Below are 18,141 nucleotides of genomic sequence, written 5' to 3' on the forward strand. Positions count from 1 at the left end.
CCGGTAACATATTTCTGCACTTTAACTTCAAACACTATGCCTGCTGCACACCATGGACATATTTATCAATGTGCTGAAGAAATGAGACAAAAGTTTTTCAAAATAGTACTGTGATTAAAAAAAATAAATAGAATTCTGAATTTCCTATGTAATATCATGAAAACAAAATGAGTGTGCATTAGTCTGTACAAAATATGAATTTGCAATATGTATTGAAAAGACATGGTATTTTGTTACATGTAAAAATGCTTCACGTGCAATTCACATCTACCTGGAAGGAGGATTAAGACCTGCCTCAGTGTAGTGCAAGATTCTAGTGTGCTTGCAAGTCCTTTAAATAACATTAAAAAACAAGTGTATAATGTGCTCAAAAATGCCTCTCCAAGTCTGAAAGTTAGGGTGCATCTGCATTTGGAAAAGAAAGACATGCTGAGAGGTTCATGAAGCTTAATCTGATTTTTGATATTGCAGTTATTCATGGCAATCACAGTGGATTAAGGCAGGAGCAACTACTTTGTGCTCACTTATTCAATCAGATGATTTGGACTTGTGGTGACCTGCATGGCCAACGATGCTGACTCCTGTTTGAAAGGTTTGCAATTTATGATACAGAAGGGCAAATAAATGAATAATAACAATTATGACCGAAGTATGCTGCATTGAACAGAATGGAACCTTGATAGCTTGAATTCTATGATTGCTTACAGACGTCACTGAAAAGTCCTTCACCTGACAATCTACTGCTTCCAGAACACTTTGGGCTGATTGAAACCACCATATATAGGACTGCATTCTCCTTTCCTCTGTTAAATAACAGTGGAGGAAGACAGAAATGTAAATGCCAACCAAGGTCTATCTTAAGGGTATCCTAAAATATTTCCTATTTGGAACCTCTTGCTGTGGGCATGGGCAAAAATATCTCTGTAGTCTCAAGCTGGTAGAAACAAGTGCAGCTCTGCTTACGTAGAATGCAAAACATTTCACAGTAGAACATTTTTATTAGCTCAAGTAATTTGATATTTGCATGTTCTTCAGATTTCAAAGGAAAATCTCAGATACTACTGAAATTGCACACTAGTATAAATAATTCTAAACCAGCTTTAGGATGGGTTTGGGAAATTCAGTGCAAAAACCAGAGATTTGGAAGAATTTAAACCTTATTACTTTCTATTAAGAACATTCCTCTGGCGTAGAGGCAACTTTCAAGTCAGAGGGTACATGGTTCAAATGCTTTTTTGTTGTCCTGGCAAACGAAGACCAGAGCACTGGTCGAGATATCTAAGTTGGCATCTTTTAGAATATTCATGTCTGCATATACATTAAAAATCCAGTTTAATTTGCACATTGATTCCTTTGATGTTGGAAGGTTCTCCTTATCTCAGAGAACATTTCCAGTCAGACTAATGGGCAAACTCCTAGGAATTACAATTTGGGTGGGTGGGGGATGGGTGGGGGTGGTCAAGAGATCTAGGAGGCAAGGTGTACCTCTTGGAATCAAGAAGACCTATGGTGATAAAGGAAGGGAAGAGCCAGAATTGAGTAGTCATGAAGTGAAGGGCAGCTCGGGAGATTCTATGAGAATCTGTATTGATCTCACTTTAAGTGTTCAAGGCCATCACACACTTCCAAACTAGAGAATGTGGTCTACATTAGGATGAAAAATTAGTTCTGTGCTGTTCCCGCTGATTGTATAATCCAGAACAAAATAACTAGAATGCTCACAATTAAACAATATTTGTGACATTATGTACTTAAAAGCTAATAAACAAATGCAGGGCTAATTAACCTGCTTTGTACAAGTGAAATATTTTTTTAAAATTAAATTGTTTGCCTTTTAAGAAATTTTCCCCCAAACTAAGTATACCTGGATAGTAAATAGGAATGTACTTGGCTAAATCCGTGCCATTTCTTCAATGGTGGGCTGTTTCTTTCAACTTAGTAGGTCTAAGATTTAAAAGAGCTTTAATTTGAATAATTAGTAAAAACCTAATTGGGTTAATCATCTGATATTTTACAGAATGAAATATCTACTTTTTTATATTTTACATTCCCCCCCATGAAGAATTGCTGATGCCTTATTATTGTTTTGTTCCAACCTTCCAGATTATTTAAACACAAAAATTACAGAGTTAGAAAAAGGAAGCAATGGGTTAACTAAATTGGATTCCTAATACATGCTGCCAAATGTGTGTAATAAGTGTTATATGTTATGGAAGAAGTTGTAGATCTGATTCTCACATATGTAACTTTCTCTTAAAATGTGCTGTATGTATACTTTACCTGAATATAGGTTTTCTCAATTGTTCTGCAGTTTTTGTCAAAGGCTTCTTAAGAAACTATCAAATACCATGAGAAACATCTTTTATTTTATGTGGAAAATATTCCAGGTGCATTGAGAGAAACTACAAGATAAACCAACAAAATCTGCTTCACTGAAACTGTCATAGCCTTAAACACACCATTATACCTAAAACCATGCATTGGCAAAGGGCTGAAGTTTTCAATTATCAAAATATAACTTAGTAGGTAAGTTTTATCATGCTATAGTGAACATTTTTTTTAAAAACTATTTTATAATACAAGCCCTTTATATGGATATTAAAATTTTCAGTTACTTTAAAAAGATAGATAATATTCAACCTTCCCTTCCCTCCATTTCTCCACCCTGAGTGTTTTGAGTAATTCAAATGGCTCACTTTTCCACTTTTAGTTAGTAGCCTTCAACATGACAGGTTATTTAGGATTACTAGTTTCACAAAATGGGTCTTTTTCCTTCTCTTCTGATTTGTACAATCACTAGCTACCCAGTTTATTTTATCATAAAATATGTTCCAAGGAAGTGATTCTTTCTAGTAGGTTCATTAAAAATGCTGAAGTTTTCTATGTTTCTAGATATAAAATAGTTATTCATAATTAGATTTTATATTATGTAGCAATTGCATGGGATTGTTTGCAAGTATGACCACTTCCCTCAGTTCAGACGATTTCAGCAACAGGTTCTAATTCAGCAACAAGAAATGAAGTCCACACAGTTGGTCTTTACATGTTCAAAGAAGCTGTTTAATTAAACTTTCAATTTATTTCAAGCCAGAATTTGTTCATTTAAACCTTTAGAAAGGGAAATTAAAGACGTTGATTTCACATTTGGCAAACTCAATGAATAAGAAAAGAACATTTTGTTAAATCACAAGCTGAAATGCAAGCTTTCTGCTATCACAGAATGAAATATCTACTTTTTTATATTTTACATTCCCCCCCCATGAATAATTGCTGACGCCTTATTATTCAGTTTTGTTCCAACCTTCCAGATGCTAATATGCACTTTGATCTTCCATTGTCACTTTGGTTTGGTTCCATATGCTCATGTTGATCGCTAGATAGCATTGATGAGATTTTAAAGTAAACTGCATACCTCATAAATTTCATTCATGATATCTGCAGTCACAAGTTCAGAGGGCTGCCACTTTTTACCAAATCCAAAGCCAGATAATGATATCAACATGATGGCTTTGGCTCCCATGATTTCTTTGATGATGAGGACAATCATTGACAAACATTAACATCTTCTGATCTTAAAATCCAGAAATTTGCAGGAAAAAAAAATCAATGTTTTGCTTTTGTTTTTAAAGATTAGTTATCAAATTGACATTTAGAAATTTCTAGATGCTCATTTCAGAAGCAGACAGGTGACAACAGAGAGACAGCGTTTTATAAAACTGTTAACATTTCAAATACAGTATTCTTATGCAAAAAATATATATCTACAACTGTTTTATTGGTGTACTGGCCCCATTCTTATAAACATTTTTTTCAGTTCCTTCCTATTGCAAACATGAGTGCTTTAACAGGCTGAAGTCTCATAAGTTGGCACACTAACTCCTCATTCATCTCCAAAAATCACTACAATTCTGATTCTTTAAGAATTCCAGTGAGAATGTGGAGTCCTGTTAATATCTGTCCAGAGTTGGCATAAATTTTGAATTCTTTTCAAAAACATTTTTTCTACCAATTTGCTTATCTTAAAAATATATGGTAATCTTTTTCAATGCAATTTTACTAAAATAAAATTCAAGTTTACAGGTGCTCCATTGTATTTGGAATGTTATCAAGCTTTACTCACACTGTAACTCACTCTGCACCTTAGGTAGTGAAGTTCAATGACTTCAGCATTACCAGTCTTTGGGCCCCTTTAAACAGGACGTTTTTTCCTCAGCTCAGTAATATAAAAAGAAATGTTAAATTTATACAATGAGACAAAAAGGAATCTGCCCTCACTACTCCACATTGCATGCAAATGACCATGGATGTATTTCCTTTAGGCCAATGTGAACAAATTTTAAATTGGGCTTGGTAAAACATTATACAAGTCCATTTCTCTCATACAAGAAATAAATTCACTGTAAGCAAATGCTCAATTCAAGCTAAATTTGGACTGCAGTACAAATAATTCCACCCCCACACACCTACCCCATTTTTATCTTACTTTTTTCCTTCATAAGGTTTGAGGAATATCTGTAATAAGTTTTCCTGAAAAAAAAATCACATTATCAAAGGACAACCAGTTTTGCTTAAATATTTGCCCATCTGTCTCACTCAGAAACAAATCAGCATCTTCTGATTTTATTTCAGATTTCCAACATTTGTGTGTTAACTTTTAATCTGATTCCTATAATATAGTTTACATATGGATTGTGTAAAGGGTAGGTTGGGGAGAGGGCTTTGACAATATCCACTAAAACAGCACAGCATTAAATTGCATAAACTGGAACTTCCATATTGGCACATTTTACAGGGTAAAATAATCTTCTAAGAAACAAAATTAACTCAGTGCTCAGAAACAAGGCATAACAAAAGTGCACAATTATAATATTTTGTCGATATAATTATATATAAAATTAAAAAAACATTTAGGGTTTAATTGGCTATTTCTGGAGGTCAAAGGTGGCAAAGAAGAAAGTTACACTATATAAAAACAGCAAATACAATTTTCATGTCTAAGCAACAAACAACATTTGTAACCTTCAATTAACAAAAGCAGAAACAACTTTTTCAGATGGCTTTTTTTCATTTTAAAAAATGGTTAATATTTTGCTCCAAAATATTCACACAATGAAAGGGAATGAAACTCAGTAAACTGCTAATTGTAACATTCCTATATCTGGCTCATATTATATGGCATACAAGAATTTGAAGGCAAAAAGCAAAATGATTCATGATGTTGCCATGATGCTGCTGTGAGGAAGTAGAACAATTGACTTCTGATACCAGCTTAATCTATCAACAAAAGCTCCTTGAACTCATCAGCAAAATAATAGCAGTCATATCTACAACATTCTACTTCTTAGGCTCCTCAAATACCATCACAGTTTAAGAATATTACAAGGAAAACTTGGTTTATAACAGCACACTGTCCATTGAGATTTACATTAGAAAATCCCATTCATTATCAATTAACCATAATTAAACTTCCTTAAATGGAAAACTAAGATTTCAAATACCCCCTAAAAACAAGGACAGGAGGCTGGATAACTGCTGGTTTTATAGTGCATTCTAAAAAAAAAGACAATTTTGTGGCAGCTTGTGAAAAGCAGCTTCTCTGTAAACATGAGCTGACAGACATTAGATTCAATTCTCAATACTTGCCATCTTTCCTGAGTTATTATAAGATCAATAGAGATCATTTATCCTCAATCAGGGGGTGGGGGAGGGGTTAATTATTTTGGAACGAAAGGCTTTTTGTCCTTTTCTGGTGAATCATTTAATCAAGGGTGATAATTGTATTTAGTTACGCAGTTGAATGTGTATTATGCTTTCAATGTTATAATGTGCCTGGTTGCTTACTTATCTATGTACATATTAATGTTTATAGTATTTTGTTTTTTGAATGCAATGCTAACTTCCTTTGTGAACTTGAGTTAATTGAGTGGTTACAAACAGGATTCTGGATTAGCACTGGATTTCTTGCAGCTCACTCTCAACTTTTGTCTTGGGGAGACATAACTTCTGACATGATACAGAAAGTGATATAAGAAATCAACAAGTAAATTTGCCATTCAAAGATGAACACTTAAACTTTGTATATAAAAATCTTTCTTAAAATAGGAAACAAAACCAATTAAGAAATTTCTATAAATGATATGTATTGTACAGTGCTAATAAGTTCTCACTTTTTGTGCATTAATTACAAATAAATACATTAGTAACCACAGTCTATAAAAAGTTCTAGCATATGTTTATCATATAGAGTGTGCAATACAAGTAAAACCAGCAAGATGATTAAAGAGATCCGAGTTATCTTTAATCCTTGGATAAAACATCTTTATAAAGGCAATGAAAGGAAAAAATATTCCACATTAAAAGAGTCATTTTTTTTTATGCAAAGTGCTGAGAAACCAGTGGAAGAGAGTTCAATAAACTGATAGTGGGTGGCAGAAGTAACCAAACCCAGCAAAGCAAAAAACACACAATTAGCTTATCATAAAAGTAAGCTGCAGAAGAGGGAGAACAAACTAACTTAGCAAAAGCAAATAGAGCAAGTAGCTTTGGGTTGTTGAAAGACTATCTGAAGTTGACTTAACTATTTTTCCTTAATGTATAAATTGGGCATATTCAGCTCTTTGAAACTAAATTAACTACACTTGTACCAGAACAAACTCCCTGCAGAATGCTTTCATTTTTCTACATTATGGGAATAGGTCTAAGCTATGTAAGAGAGCAGGCAGGTGAAGTACCAACATTTTTAACAGCATCTACAGTAACTTAAAAATGTAAACATCTTTTCAAAATTAAAATCTTCTATCTCCTCAAACTAACTGCAAGCATTCTAAATGCCAATTTCTACAAACATCATTTTAAACATCCAGTTGCAGTTACAAAGGCAAAATAAGGACTGACTCTTCATTGAACCATCACCTGTGCTGTAACTAAATTATATCGCAGCCACCTGAGAGTGAAAATTTATTTTAAAATTATGCATGACTATATGAATCTTTCAAAATGCAGCATAATTGTGCACTATATCTCAATTGCAGGGTATATATTTATTTGTATAGTTATTTAAAAAAATTGAAATATATAACAGTGATGTGCAAACACTGCTGGATTAGGACTCTATTTGCTTAGGAAAGCTGGCAAGTATAGATCTGTAGGTTGTGGGGTAGAAATAATATTCGACAAGTCTACAATGCACAATGAAAAGCCATACACAATGAATTAAAAACATACTAAAGCAAAGTGCTTTTACTTCCTTTTCAGTTTTGGCTCTCCTGTCCGACAGCGTACTATGCCAGTTAGACCAGGTCCATTTCCATGATGCACTGACTGTATAACAGTTTAATTTTCAATAATGAATTTGAATTGGTTCAGAAGATTTCTGAATCTACTTCTCTAATATGTAACAGCACAGCAGGTCTGAAGGAAATCCAACATCTTACTCCACTCCAACAAAATAGTGCGTAAAACTGATGTGCTCCTGCAAACCTGCTTCCTCCCCAATTACTCTCACCTTCAAATAAAGCCCTCAGGTGATTCAGGAAAGCTCATTTACAAAACTCCCAAATACACCAGAACAATACATTAGCAGGATATCTTCAACTCTATAAACAAATCTACAGAAAATGTCATTAGCAATGGCACTTGAACTGAACTTTTGTTAATAAATTAATGATGTATTAATTTTAAAATTATTGTTAAAATTAGTCCATGCACCCTTGCACATGTCTGGGACAGGCAAAGCCAAAACCAAAAAGCAAAAATCACAGCATATGGAGAGGACTGAACTCATCCAGAAACAGAGAAATAAAAAAAAACACCATCGCAGCTTTTTCTTTAAACAATAGTTGCAAAGAGTGACCATAATGTAAAGGAAAACATTTAGATAGTTTCTTTCTTGGTCCCTTCATGTGCATTATTTCTTTATTAAGTTCATTAGGATTTACAGTTCCTCTTTTCATTCCAACCACCGTCATTGCCAGGCTTTGGGTACATTTTTCATTTCTGACCACTGTACACCGTAAAACTACTATTCAACATTGTGCTAGGAACTGCCAACTATATTTACTTAGTTCCTTCTTTATTCAATGCATTTCATACCTGACTGCTATGGATCCATTCTACATGTGCAACCAATTTGTTTAATGTTCTTTTTCATCTTCCAATGTCAAGGCAGAACTAATAAATAGCAAAATGAATCAAGCTATCCCTGGGATCCCCATCAGGGAAAACTATTAGCCATTTTCATCTGGTCAGCTTAGTTTTACAGAAGTTAAATTACTTTTTTTAAAACATTCTTCTACTGCCAAACTCCATCACGCTGAGACTTTCCATCTCCAATAATCCACAACTTCCATATTCCTTACCTACCCTAACTAATGACGATATCCTAATTTCTCTAAACATAAGGCTTAGGAAACACTACATTATTGCTATTAAGAGTTAAATAATTAAAGTCCCTGCAGTAAATAGCAAGGGAAAAATAAACAATAATCTAATATCATTGTTAAAGCTAGGAAATAAAAGTCATCCAAGGAGTGAGCTAACAACATATTGCACTGTAATTATCTGTGTATAAAACAAAAACTGAAAAGGGAAAAAGTGGAGGACAGGGATTCCTGGGTAAATGCCAGGAAATTCGCAGAATGAGAGAGGACCCTCTCACTGTCCCAAGTCATTGGTTCCACCCAACAGCTGGCTTTAGATTTTTACAATTGGTTCTTATTTCTGTTACACTATTAGAATGAAGTTAATTATGTTTCCCACAGGAATGGGTGGAAAAATTGGAATATAGTATCTATTGGGACAATTGTAAGGAAATACAGAGACAGCTTATCCACACAACCTTTGTCTTATCATATGGATGACACTTGGCCATATGCAATGACCTACAATACATTTTGAAAGGGTAATATCAGAAGCAACAACATTGTTTTAAATTTCACTTTCTAGCCCTTTAAACAAAATAAGAGTTCTTCCATGGGAAAAGAAATCTGGAGAGGTAAATTCTGAAAAACTCTATGAAACACTGTATCCAAATGATCCAAAATCAATTTAACATTCTATTCACTTTTTCTGTGATAACAATTAAACTATAATTATCATATTAAATACATTTGGGTGTTCTAAATTTACAGTTTTGGCTTCTCCTGGGTATTCTTTAACAAGCCTCAACAGTCTTATACTCTGGGACACTGAGACTCCAGCTTCTCCACCTCACCCTTATACTATGGCTGCACTAGTTAAGTGCAGTTAGCCATCAAGACGAAATTCTTCAAAAATGCATTTCAATAAAACTCAAAGAAACAATAAACCCTGATGATTGTAGATTAACTAAAGAAAAAAATACACATTTGGAAGGAATAAGATAGAAGTTTGTGTAATGAAAACCCAAGTTGGATTTCTGTCTTTTAAAGAAATCAATGAGGTATTTGATTTTTTTTTGCAACTGTTGTATTTATAATACTGATATAAAACACAGGGTTTCAGCTGAATTTTATAAAAATGCTCTCTATTGTGAAAATGTATTTTAGATTTTAAAAAAATTAACTTAGAACTATAAATGAGAGTAGCTTTCTCGGCAGCATAATTGGTCTTGATAGAATAAATTACATAATTAATGAATTTCTAGTTCTGGAAATTCAGAATCAACATTTTGGTAAAACCTGCACCTTAAAAACAGCTTTTCACTGTACTTCTAATCATCAATGAGAGTGATTATAAATATCAAAGAAGTCTGAATAATTTTAGCCATCCTTTGTCATCTAACTATGGTAAAAGGGTCAACAAGGTGACCGGTGCCAGGCATTGTGTCCTGTTTGTTAATTTAACCCAAACAACGTTTGCCACTGGTATCTGCAGGGAATTACTTTCCACAATGTGAGGATTTTTTAAAAATATAGTTTAATATCAATCAATACAGCCCTGCCAGAAAGAACAAGGCACACATTCAACCTCCCACATGTGCGTTTCTAATCTCAATCATTCCCCAAGAGGATGATAATTGGTAAGGGACATCTCTACAGAAGGTGAGAACAAAGTTCTAGTATAGCTCTTGGTGTTTGGTTGCGGAAAACAATTAGCATATATTTGAATGCAGGCTGCCTATCTGACCTCACATGGAATAATACAAGTTTGAGACTAGTGGTCCACCACAATGCCCTTTCTCCCATATCCTTTATTATCAATTCAACTTTGTTTTCTGTAAGATAATAATGGAACTGGGATTCAGTGCTGTCCCTTTAACTTAAGGTACAGTGTACAACCATTGAAACAGCAGTCCTTGGGGGGGAAAAGAAACATTCATGAATAATCTAGAACAGTGGGCAAAATTAAAATAAAATTCCTTGCAGAAATGCAAACCAAGTGGAAGATGCTTCCCTGGATCTCTCATTCCTGGCTCTATGTGCACTGTTAATGTAAACTATTTCTTCACATTTTCACTCTGATGATTTTAAGTGGAGAAGTAATTACAAACAGCTGAAAACCCAATAGTTTAGCAGTGGTTTGTAGGCAGCTTTAGGGAGTGCAGCTACTGTTCAGCGGAAACTCCAACAGATACACAGGTGAACATGCAAGAAAATAAAGTGTCACATGACCAGCAATTCTACTTCATAAAGCCAACAAAATAACAATGCAGAAAGATGTGTTGAGTCACAGACAGTGACTTTCATTAAGGTGGGCACAGGTAGAGCATCAGGGCGAGCATGCAGACTAGAAAAGATGGATTGAAGTTTGATGTTTGATGTTGGGCAGTGCTACAACCAAAATGATAATAATGATGTGATGGTAACAAGGAAATCTACCATATGCCAGATACATGTACTGCATGACCATAAATGCACTTGGCTAGCTGAATTCTGTTATTCCAATTTCTACATATTTTGACAATTAGAACAACCAAATTCATACTTGAAGGTAGTAGTTACAAAAAAATGTTACAGTGTTTCTACTTGGCTAAATGCTTACAAGGAAATAGGACTCTAACCTTCTGGTGTCTTTTTTGCATATTAATGGATATAAGTAACTTTAGGAATCTGCTCCAATTGTACCAGGTTACCTTGACTGGAGATGTTTGGAAGTTCAGAAGAGGTAGAAAAAATTCAAATACTAAACTTATTTACAAACTCAGCAGAGGTGAGGATGAATAAAAATTAGCTGCACTTTAGTTAATGTTTAGTTATAATTTTTTATTACAGCTTCCAATCACTTCATGCAGTTTCATCTTTTGGGAAGATGAACTATATAGGGAGGTTTCCAATGTGAGTATGTGCAGTAATCAAAGGTGATGCATGAAAGGAACACTCAAGGCTTCTCAAGCCAAGCATGAATTAACAGAATTAAAACTTTGATAGCACTAGCATTCAGGTGAAATAACTTCTATGAACACTGTAAAGATCTGTGGCAATTCTAGATGATCCCTTAACCTGTTATATAGAACAAAATAAATTCAAATTGTCAATTTATTTAATTTTACTATTCATCTCCAACCAAGAAATACCTTTAGCTTGGCTCTAATAAAGAATTCATGAACATCAGCTACCCATCAGTTATTGCTGCGGTAATGAAGTACATGTATTCTGTTAAGTAGATTTCAAAATTTAATGTCTTTTTTTTAACTGGGCAAAAATTTAAACAGTGGCATGCATCAGAAAATTGCTTTTTTTTGACATTTAAAGAGTATCCAGGTTAATTAGAGCAATAGATGGCATGCCATAAAATAATAGCAAGCACTTGCACCTTATGATCATATAATTTTTTTTTCTCTCTGGTTTTGCTTTTGATTATTAAAAACTAAACCAGGCAAATAATCTAGCTAGTCTTCCATTTTTAATATTGTTAAGCAGAAGAACGTGTCCTTGCATACCAGCTCGCCCCGTGATTCATGGACCAGCACACCACCTTAGGTACCTAGAGTCCAGAGAGGGAGAAAGGGACACGTGTTAGTAACATGGACAAAGTTAGGGGCAATCAGAAATCTCATAGGTTGCGCAAGTTGAAAACAAAATTACAAGAATGTATTCAAGAATAATGAAGTACTGAACCTAAGTCTTCCATTTCTTGGTCTAGCTGGAGAACTATGGTGCTTAACAAATTGAAAGCATAAGCAAACAACACTAAAAATCTTAACAAAATAAAAAAATCCAAGAAACATTCAAAATTTTGGTCAGAGTACAGAAAGAACAGAATTATATGACCAACTCTGACAAAAGGTGAAAATAACCAGTGTATTGTAAACATTCTGGATATGATACTTTGACAACACTAGCTTTGCTACAAGTGCCATTGACATTGTGTCACATCATTAGTAAATATGTCTCTTATGGAATTAAAATGCAAAATGCTACAAATACTCAGCAGGTCATGGCATATCTGTGGGATGCGAAATAGAGCTCCATTTTTCTTCCCACAGATGCGACCATATCTGCTGAGCATTTCCAGTATTTTATGTTTTGATTTCGCATTTCCAGCATCTGCAGTTTTTCTGATTTTCATGTTTTTTATGGAATTGACAATACAGCCATACAGAGATAGACTTTTTATTCTCCAAATGATAAATCATAATTTTAGTTGTTCACCACATGTACAGAAACAATGCTAAATAATACACTATTAATACAGCAATATGTTCTGAATTTAACCATACAGGTGCAAATCTTCAATAGAGAGCAGGAATTAAGGAGATGGTAGATTCAAATGCAAACTGAAGATAATTGTGAGTCCTTATATGAAAAAAAAGCTTTAAGCTTGCTCTCCAAAGTTTCTGGCAGATTCAATGAAGTCTCTCATAAGAGTCTGGTTTCCGTCCACTTGCAGAGGACATGAATCTCATAACCTGCTACATATGTTCTCTCAATAAGAAATTAAGCATCAGTTTGCAAGGCTTGTTGATTTAACTGCAAATCCCTGGATTAAAGCACACATCCTCTAACACACAGCACAAATATGGCATTACTGCATAAAATAAGTCATGGCCCCAAAAGACAGAAAAGATTAAATTTTTTTTTAATAAATATTAGAATGCAATTCAAATCAGACACAACAAAAAAAAACACATATTAGCTTTAGAATACTGCTTCAAAGCATGATGCTTCCAGTTTTGGAAACCACACTATGAAAACATCTGGATGATTGAAGTGATTTTACAGCAATAAGTGCTACTTTGTAAAATGTCTTGTTTTACATAGCTATGTTCTGATTTTCCTAAAATTACTGCACATTAAAACAAAAATGTTAAGGTTTTCTTGAAATCACCAAACCATTATTTGAAAAGTGACTGGTAAGCATAAATGAAGGCCACTGGACAACTTTAACGCTGGCAAGCTTTTGACATCTGTTGCCACTAATTTTCTAAACATCATGATGCAATACCATGATTACAAACTGCACAATTTACAGCATGTCAGTAAGAAATTTATTATCTCAAATGTCTTATATGAAGGCACATAAACAGATCTGTTTCCAGGCCCAAAATATACACCATTTTAGCAAAATAAAATTCAAATATAGGGATAGATGCAACAAATGATGAGAGGCAGATTCAATCCTCCACTCCACTGAATTGCCAGTCTCAGTTAAGCTGCTGTGGGAACATGCCCAAGAGACAAAGAATCTTCATGTGGATTTGAGAATAAGTGGAATTAATGGGTTGCCACTCTGATTATTTTAACTGGTTGACTCACAGCAGCACCAGTGGAGATTTGAAAGTAGGATTCCTGAATGTTCTTTACAGGAGATACTTGTCTGACAATAAAATAGATGGGGGTGGAATTAAGCATTGTTTCTAGACAAATTTTAACTTATCATGAGGAGAAACTGCTTTTCCAAGAGAATAGTGAATCTGTAGAATTCTCTGCCCAGGGAAGCAGTAGAGGCTACCTCATTAAATATATTTAAGACACAGTTAGATAGATTTTTGCATAGTAGGGGAATTAAGAGTTATGGGGAACAGGCAGATAGGTGGATCTGAGTCCACAGCCAGATCAGCCATGATCTTATTGAATGGTGGAGCAGGCTCGAGGGGCCAGATGGCCTACTCTTGCTCCTATTTCTTATGTTCTTTCAAAGCTTGCAGCGTGATCTTGACCAGCTAGAAAAATGGCAGATGGAATTTAATACAGATATGAGGTGTTGCACTTGGGGAGGACCAACCAGGGTAAGACTAGCACAGTGAATGGTAGGGTCCGGAGGTGTGTGGTAGAAGAAAGGGACCTGTGAATACAGAGAAAATTTACAAGGATGTTGCTGGGACTTGAGGACCTGAGTTATAGGGAAAGATTGAATAGGTTAGGACTTTATTCCCTGGAGTGCAGGAGAATGAGGGGAGATCTTATAGAGGTATATAAAATTATGAGGGGTATAGATAGGGTAAATGCATGCAGGCTCTTTCCCCTCAGATTGGTTGAGACTAGAACTAGAGATCATAGGTTTAGGGTGAAAGGTGAAATATTTAAATTGAATCTGAGGAGAAACTTCTCCACTCAGAGGGTGGTGCTAGTGTGGAACGAGCTGCCAGCAGAAGTGGTAGATGTGGGTTCAATTGTAACATTTAAAAGAAGTTTGGATAGGTAGATGGATGGGAGGGGTTTGGAGGGATACGGTCTGGGTGCAGGTAGATGGGACTAGGCAGAACATCAGGTCAGCATGGACTAGATGGGCCAAAGAGTCTTTTTCTGTGCTATAGTACTCTATATCTGACATTACTATCTGTTACAAAGAACCTTAAATATGAAGAATGATAATATAATGGAGAGCAGTCAGCTTCCAAAAGAAAATATATAAAATTATACAACATGTACAATTTTCTCAAGACCCCAGAGTCAACTCAGAGCCTGGGATATGAAGGTAAAATGAGGCTGGTTTGCAAATTAAACCAAGGATTATTGACTCAATAATGAACTCTGCAATGTTACCCGAAGGTCAACATTCACAAAATATGATTTGGCTTAATGGATCACTTTCATAATGACATCAAAAAGGTAAAAGAACAAGGGACAAATCACTAGAGTGGTTACCTTTCTGATGCTTGGTGCTCAATTCTGCTAGTAATGATTCTGTGTGCAAGTAGAATAGAACCTGGATTTTTGTTTAAAGATTTCAAAAAGGTTATTTGCTGATGAATCCTTGCTTAGAAATCAAGCACAAATTGCTGCTTGGGCAAAGTATTGTTCTGCTATATAAAAAAGTCCAGCACAGTTATAGACATCAACTGGCGTAGAGCTAAGCATTCAGGTGACAATATTCATACTTATAATAGTTTGCCCACAGATCAGTTTTCTGTTGATACTTGGTTTTTTTTTTGGATCATATTGAGCCCTTCATTGTACTGAACACTTGCAGGCATCAAATTTGCACCATAAAGTTTCTCTTTCAGAGCCATTTCGTTTCAAACAGAATTACAACACTTAAGGTATCAAAACTAATTACTGCATTAAACAGCTTGTTATTATAATATATAAAAAATACTGATAATTGATGGACAGGGGAAAGAAATTTCTGGTTGTAGAAAAAGTTCTGTGGTTCAGTGCTGCAGAAATCTCTCTGGAAAGGGCTTCTGCAAATAACAGACTTTGAACGTTTCACAGAACACCTGCGCTCTGTCCGTAACCATGACCTGCATCTTCCCATTCCCAGTCACTTCAACTCCCCCTCCTGTCACTGATATGACAGTCCTCAGCCTCCTCCACTGCCAGGAGAATTCCAAGTGCAAACTGGAGGAACAGCACCTCATTTTCCATCTTGGAACCTTGCAGCCTAACAGCATGAATATTGAATTCTCCTACTTTAGGTAAACCCCACCCCTGCCCCCCGCCCCCCACCATGCTTCTCTTCTCTTCCCTAGCCCTTTTTTCCCCTCTCTCTTCTTACCTTTGACCCATCCCCCAGTAGATCTGTTCTCCCCTCCCCCGCACCTGCCTATCACTATCTCTTACCTGCATCTACCTATCCCCGCCTTGTGCCCACCCTGCCTCCCCTCTTTTGTCCACCTATCACTGCTCTGCTTTTCCCTCCTATATATTGGGCTTCCCCCTTTCCTATCTTCAGTCCTGAAGAAGGGTCCTGACCTGAAACGTTGACCGCCTGCTTTTCTCCACGGATACTGCCTGGCCTGATGAGTTCCTCCAGTGTCATAGTGTTTTTCATCTAGATTCCATCATCTGCAGTCCTTTGTTTCTCTAGACTTTTGCCAGAATTGTATACTGACTTAAAGGACAGCTTACACCAGCGAAGTGCATGGGAGAGAAATTCCTCCTTGGCTGCTTGTGCTGAATGCAAATAGACAGGTGCGGCTGTGCATTGTGCTCTGCTGCCATTAGTCACTTCAACTGATTTCAATGGAACTGAATTACACAAGTAGAGCATAACATGCAGCAGTTACTATATGTACACTTTTCACCCAAGTAGCCAAAGAAGTTTTACTCTGCATTACATGTGAAATGATTGCATTCAGTCCTCTTGGCATCAACTAATCTCTCTGCTCAAGTTTTCTTAGATACTCAGCAAGCAGATTAAGAGGCGGGTAAAATTGTGAAACAACAGCAATTTAAAAAAATACTGGTGTGAACAAACCTAATGACTAACATGTACCTTGTGTATCAAGTGGACACCCTGCTATAATTATAATTAGCCCAGACAGTCATGCAAATAATCACATTTTAAAAAAGTATTTTTTTAAAAAATGGTCAAGTAATAAAGATATGAAAAACTGTATAATGCAAATGGTCCATGCTTTAAAGATTAAATAATAAAATTATTATTAAACAATGATATGAAATACATAAGGTTGTTTAGAAAATTCTCTATCCAGAGTTTTATGCTGGATGCAGCTCATTGTGGAGATATAACGTTTGTAACACTGGTGTTTCTTTATAAGAACCGGCCTTTCATTAGTGACTAAACCAATTAAACAGGCCCCCACAGAACCACTCTATTAGCATTAGACAGAGAGCAAGAGAAAGAGCGTGAGCTGGGGGACAATGAGAGAAAGGGAGACGGAGAAAGATAAAGAAAAAGACAAAATGAGAAAAAGAAAAAGTGCCTTTCTATTGCATCTTTCATGACTTTAGGCTATCCCAGAATGTTTCAAAGAACAACAAAGTATTGTTGATCATTCACTGTTACAATACTGCATGGTGTCAGCAAAAAAGGCAATGATATGACCTTGAAAATTACTTATACTACAGACAGGATTTCTCTATAATGCAGCTGCATCAGCATAGATGTGGGCAGAAATTCTGTGGTCACAAATCTCATAATGTACTTTAAATAAATAAAATTAAGCAGCTATTTAATAATATCATAAAATCTGCATACTAATCAAAACAATAAAAGCAAACTCTTATGCATTAGATTTTGTGAAGATAAAATATAAGTGTTCCCCTCAATGTACGATGAGGTGATTTTAGTTTGCAAGATGAGAAAAGCATATTGCTTGTATAGAGACAGACAAAGGATGTCAATTGTCAAAAATAAAATCCCGAATCCTAATTTTAACATTGATATCAAGATGTACCAGAGTCAATCTCACTAATCACAAACTGCAATCAGCATTTGAGAGTTCTCCCTTCCTGCTCTCCAGCAACGTGAAAATGTCAGTTTATATAGTGCGGAATAATGAAGTTATATGACCGCACAATGTATTGCACTTTGTTGCATTCTCTTGTATGTGTAAAGCAGATCCTGTCTGACATATATTTTACCAAGAGTTTGCTTAAAACTATATATAAGTCATTGCACCTTTGACACTTTTGTCCAAATAGACTTCCACATAAGACGTTGGAACATATCCTTCCTCATCTTCATTTCGTCGGACTCTTGTCCAGCCGTCTCCTTTATCCTCCTCGATCACACTCAATGTTTCTCCCTCTGCGATTGTTATAGTTCCTTCATTCTGGCCTAAATTGAAAGCAGATTCACATATCAGGTAAAAATCAAACCAGATGATATGCAGATGACTTCAGGAAAGATAAACTTTCTTTTTCTCTCTGTCATCCTCCTACATACAACCCCTCAACCTGCAAATTGGATCCACATTTAGGACAGGAATATAGTTTTCTGGAGGAGCTTTAGATTAGTTGATTTTGTTCATTTGGGAGTCTTGTCCACTGTTACTGCTGCATTTCCAATGAACCCCTGGTGTCCCGAATGAAA

At 35.4% G+C, this 18,141-nt stretch overlaps 1 protein-coding gene across 11 annotated transcripts in view; it reads right to left on the reverse strand.

Annotated features, from left to right (window-relative positions):
* Window positions 1-3,038: 3,038 nt before the first annotated feature.
* LOC127581968 (formin-binding protein 1) overlaps window positions 3,039-18,141 on the reverse strand; it is a 165,156-nt gene continuing 150,053 nt past the window's right edge. For 10 of the 11 annotated variants that reach the window (XM_052036775.1, XM_052036777.1, XM_052036782.1 and 7 more), the window contains one exon: window positions 15,912-17,886. In XM_052036775.1, coding sequence (XP_051892735.1) covers window positions 17,708-17,886 — 179 coding nt within the window. In that variant the 3' untranslated portion in view covers window positions 15,912-17,707. Of the gene's footprint in view, window positions 11,902-15,911; window positions 17,887-18,141 lie in introns of those variants that run through there. The other variant, XM_052036776.1, reaches the window with a different exon arrangement.

The sequence above is a fragment of the Pristis pectinata genome, chromosome 23 (genome assembly GCF_009764475.1).
Source record: "Pristis pectinata isolate sPriPec2 chromosome 23, sPriPec2.1.pri, whole genome shotgun sequence".
Taxonomy (NCBI): Eukaryota; Metazoa; Chordata; class Chondrichthyes; order Rhinopristiformes; family Pristidae; genus Pristis; species Pristis pectinata.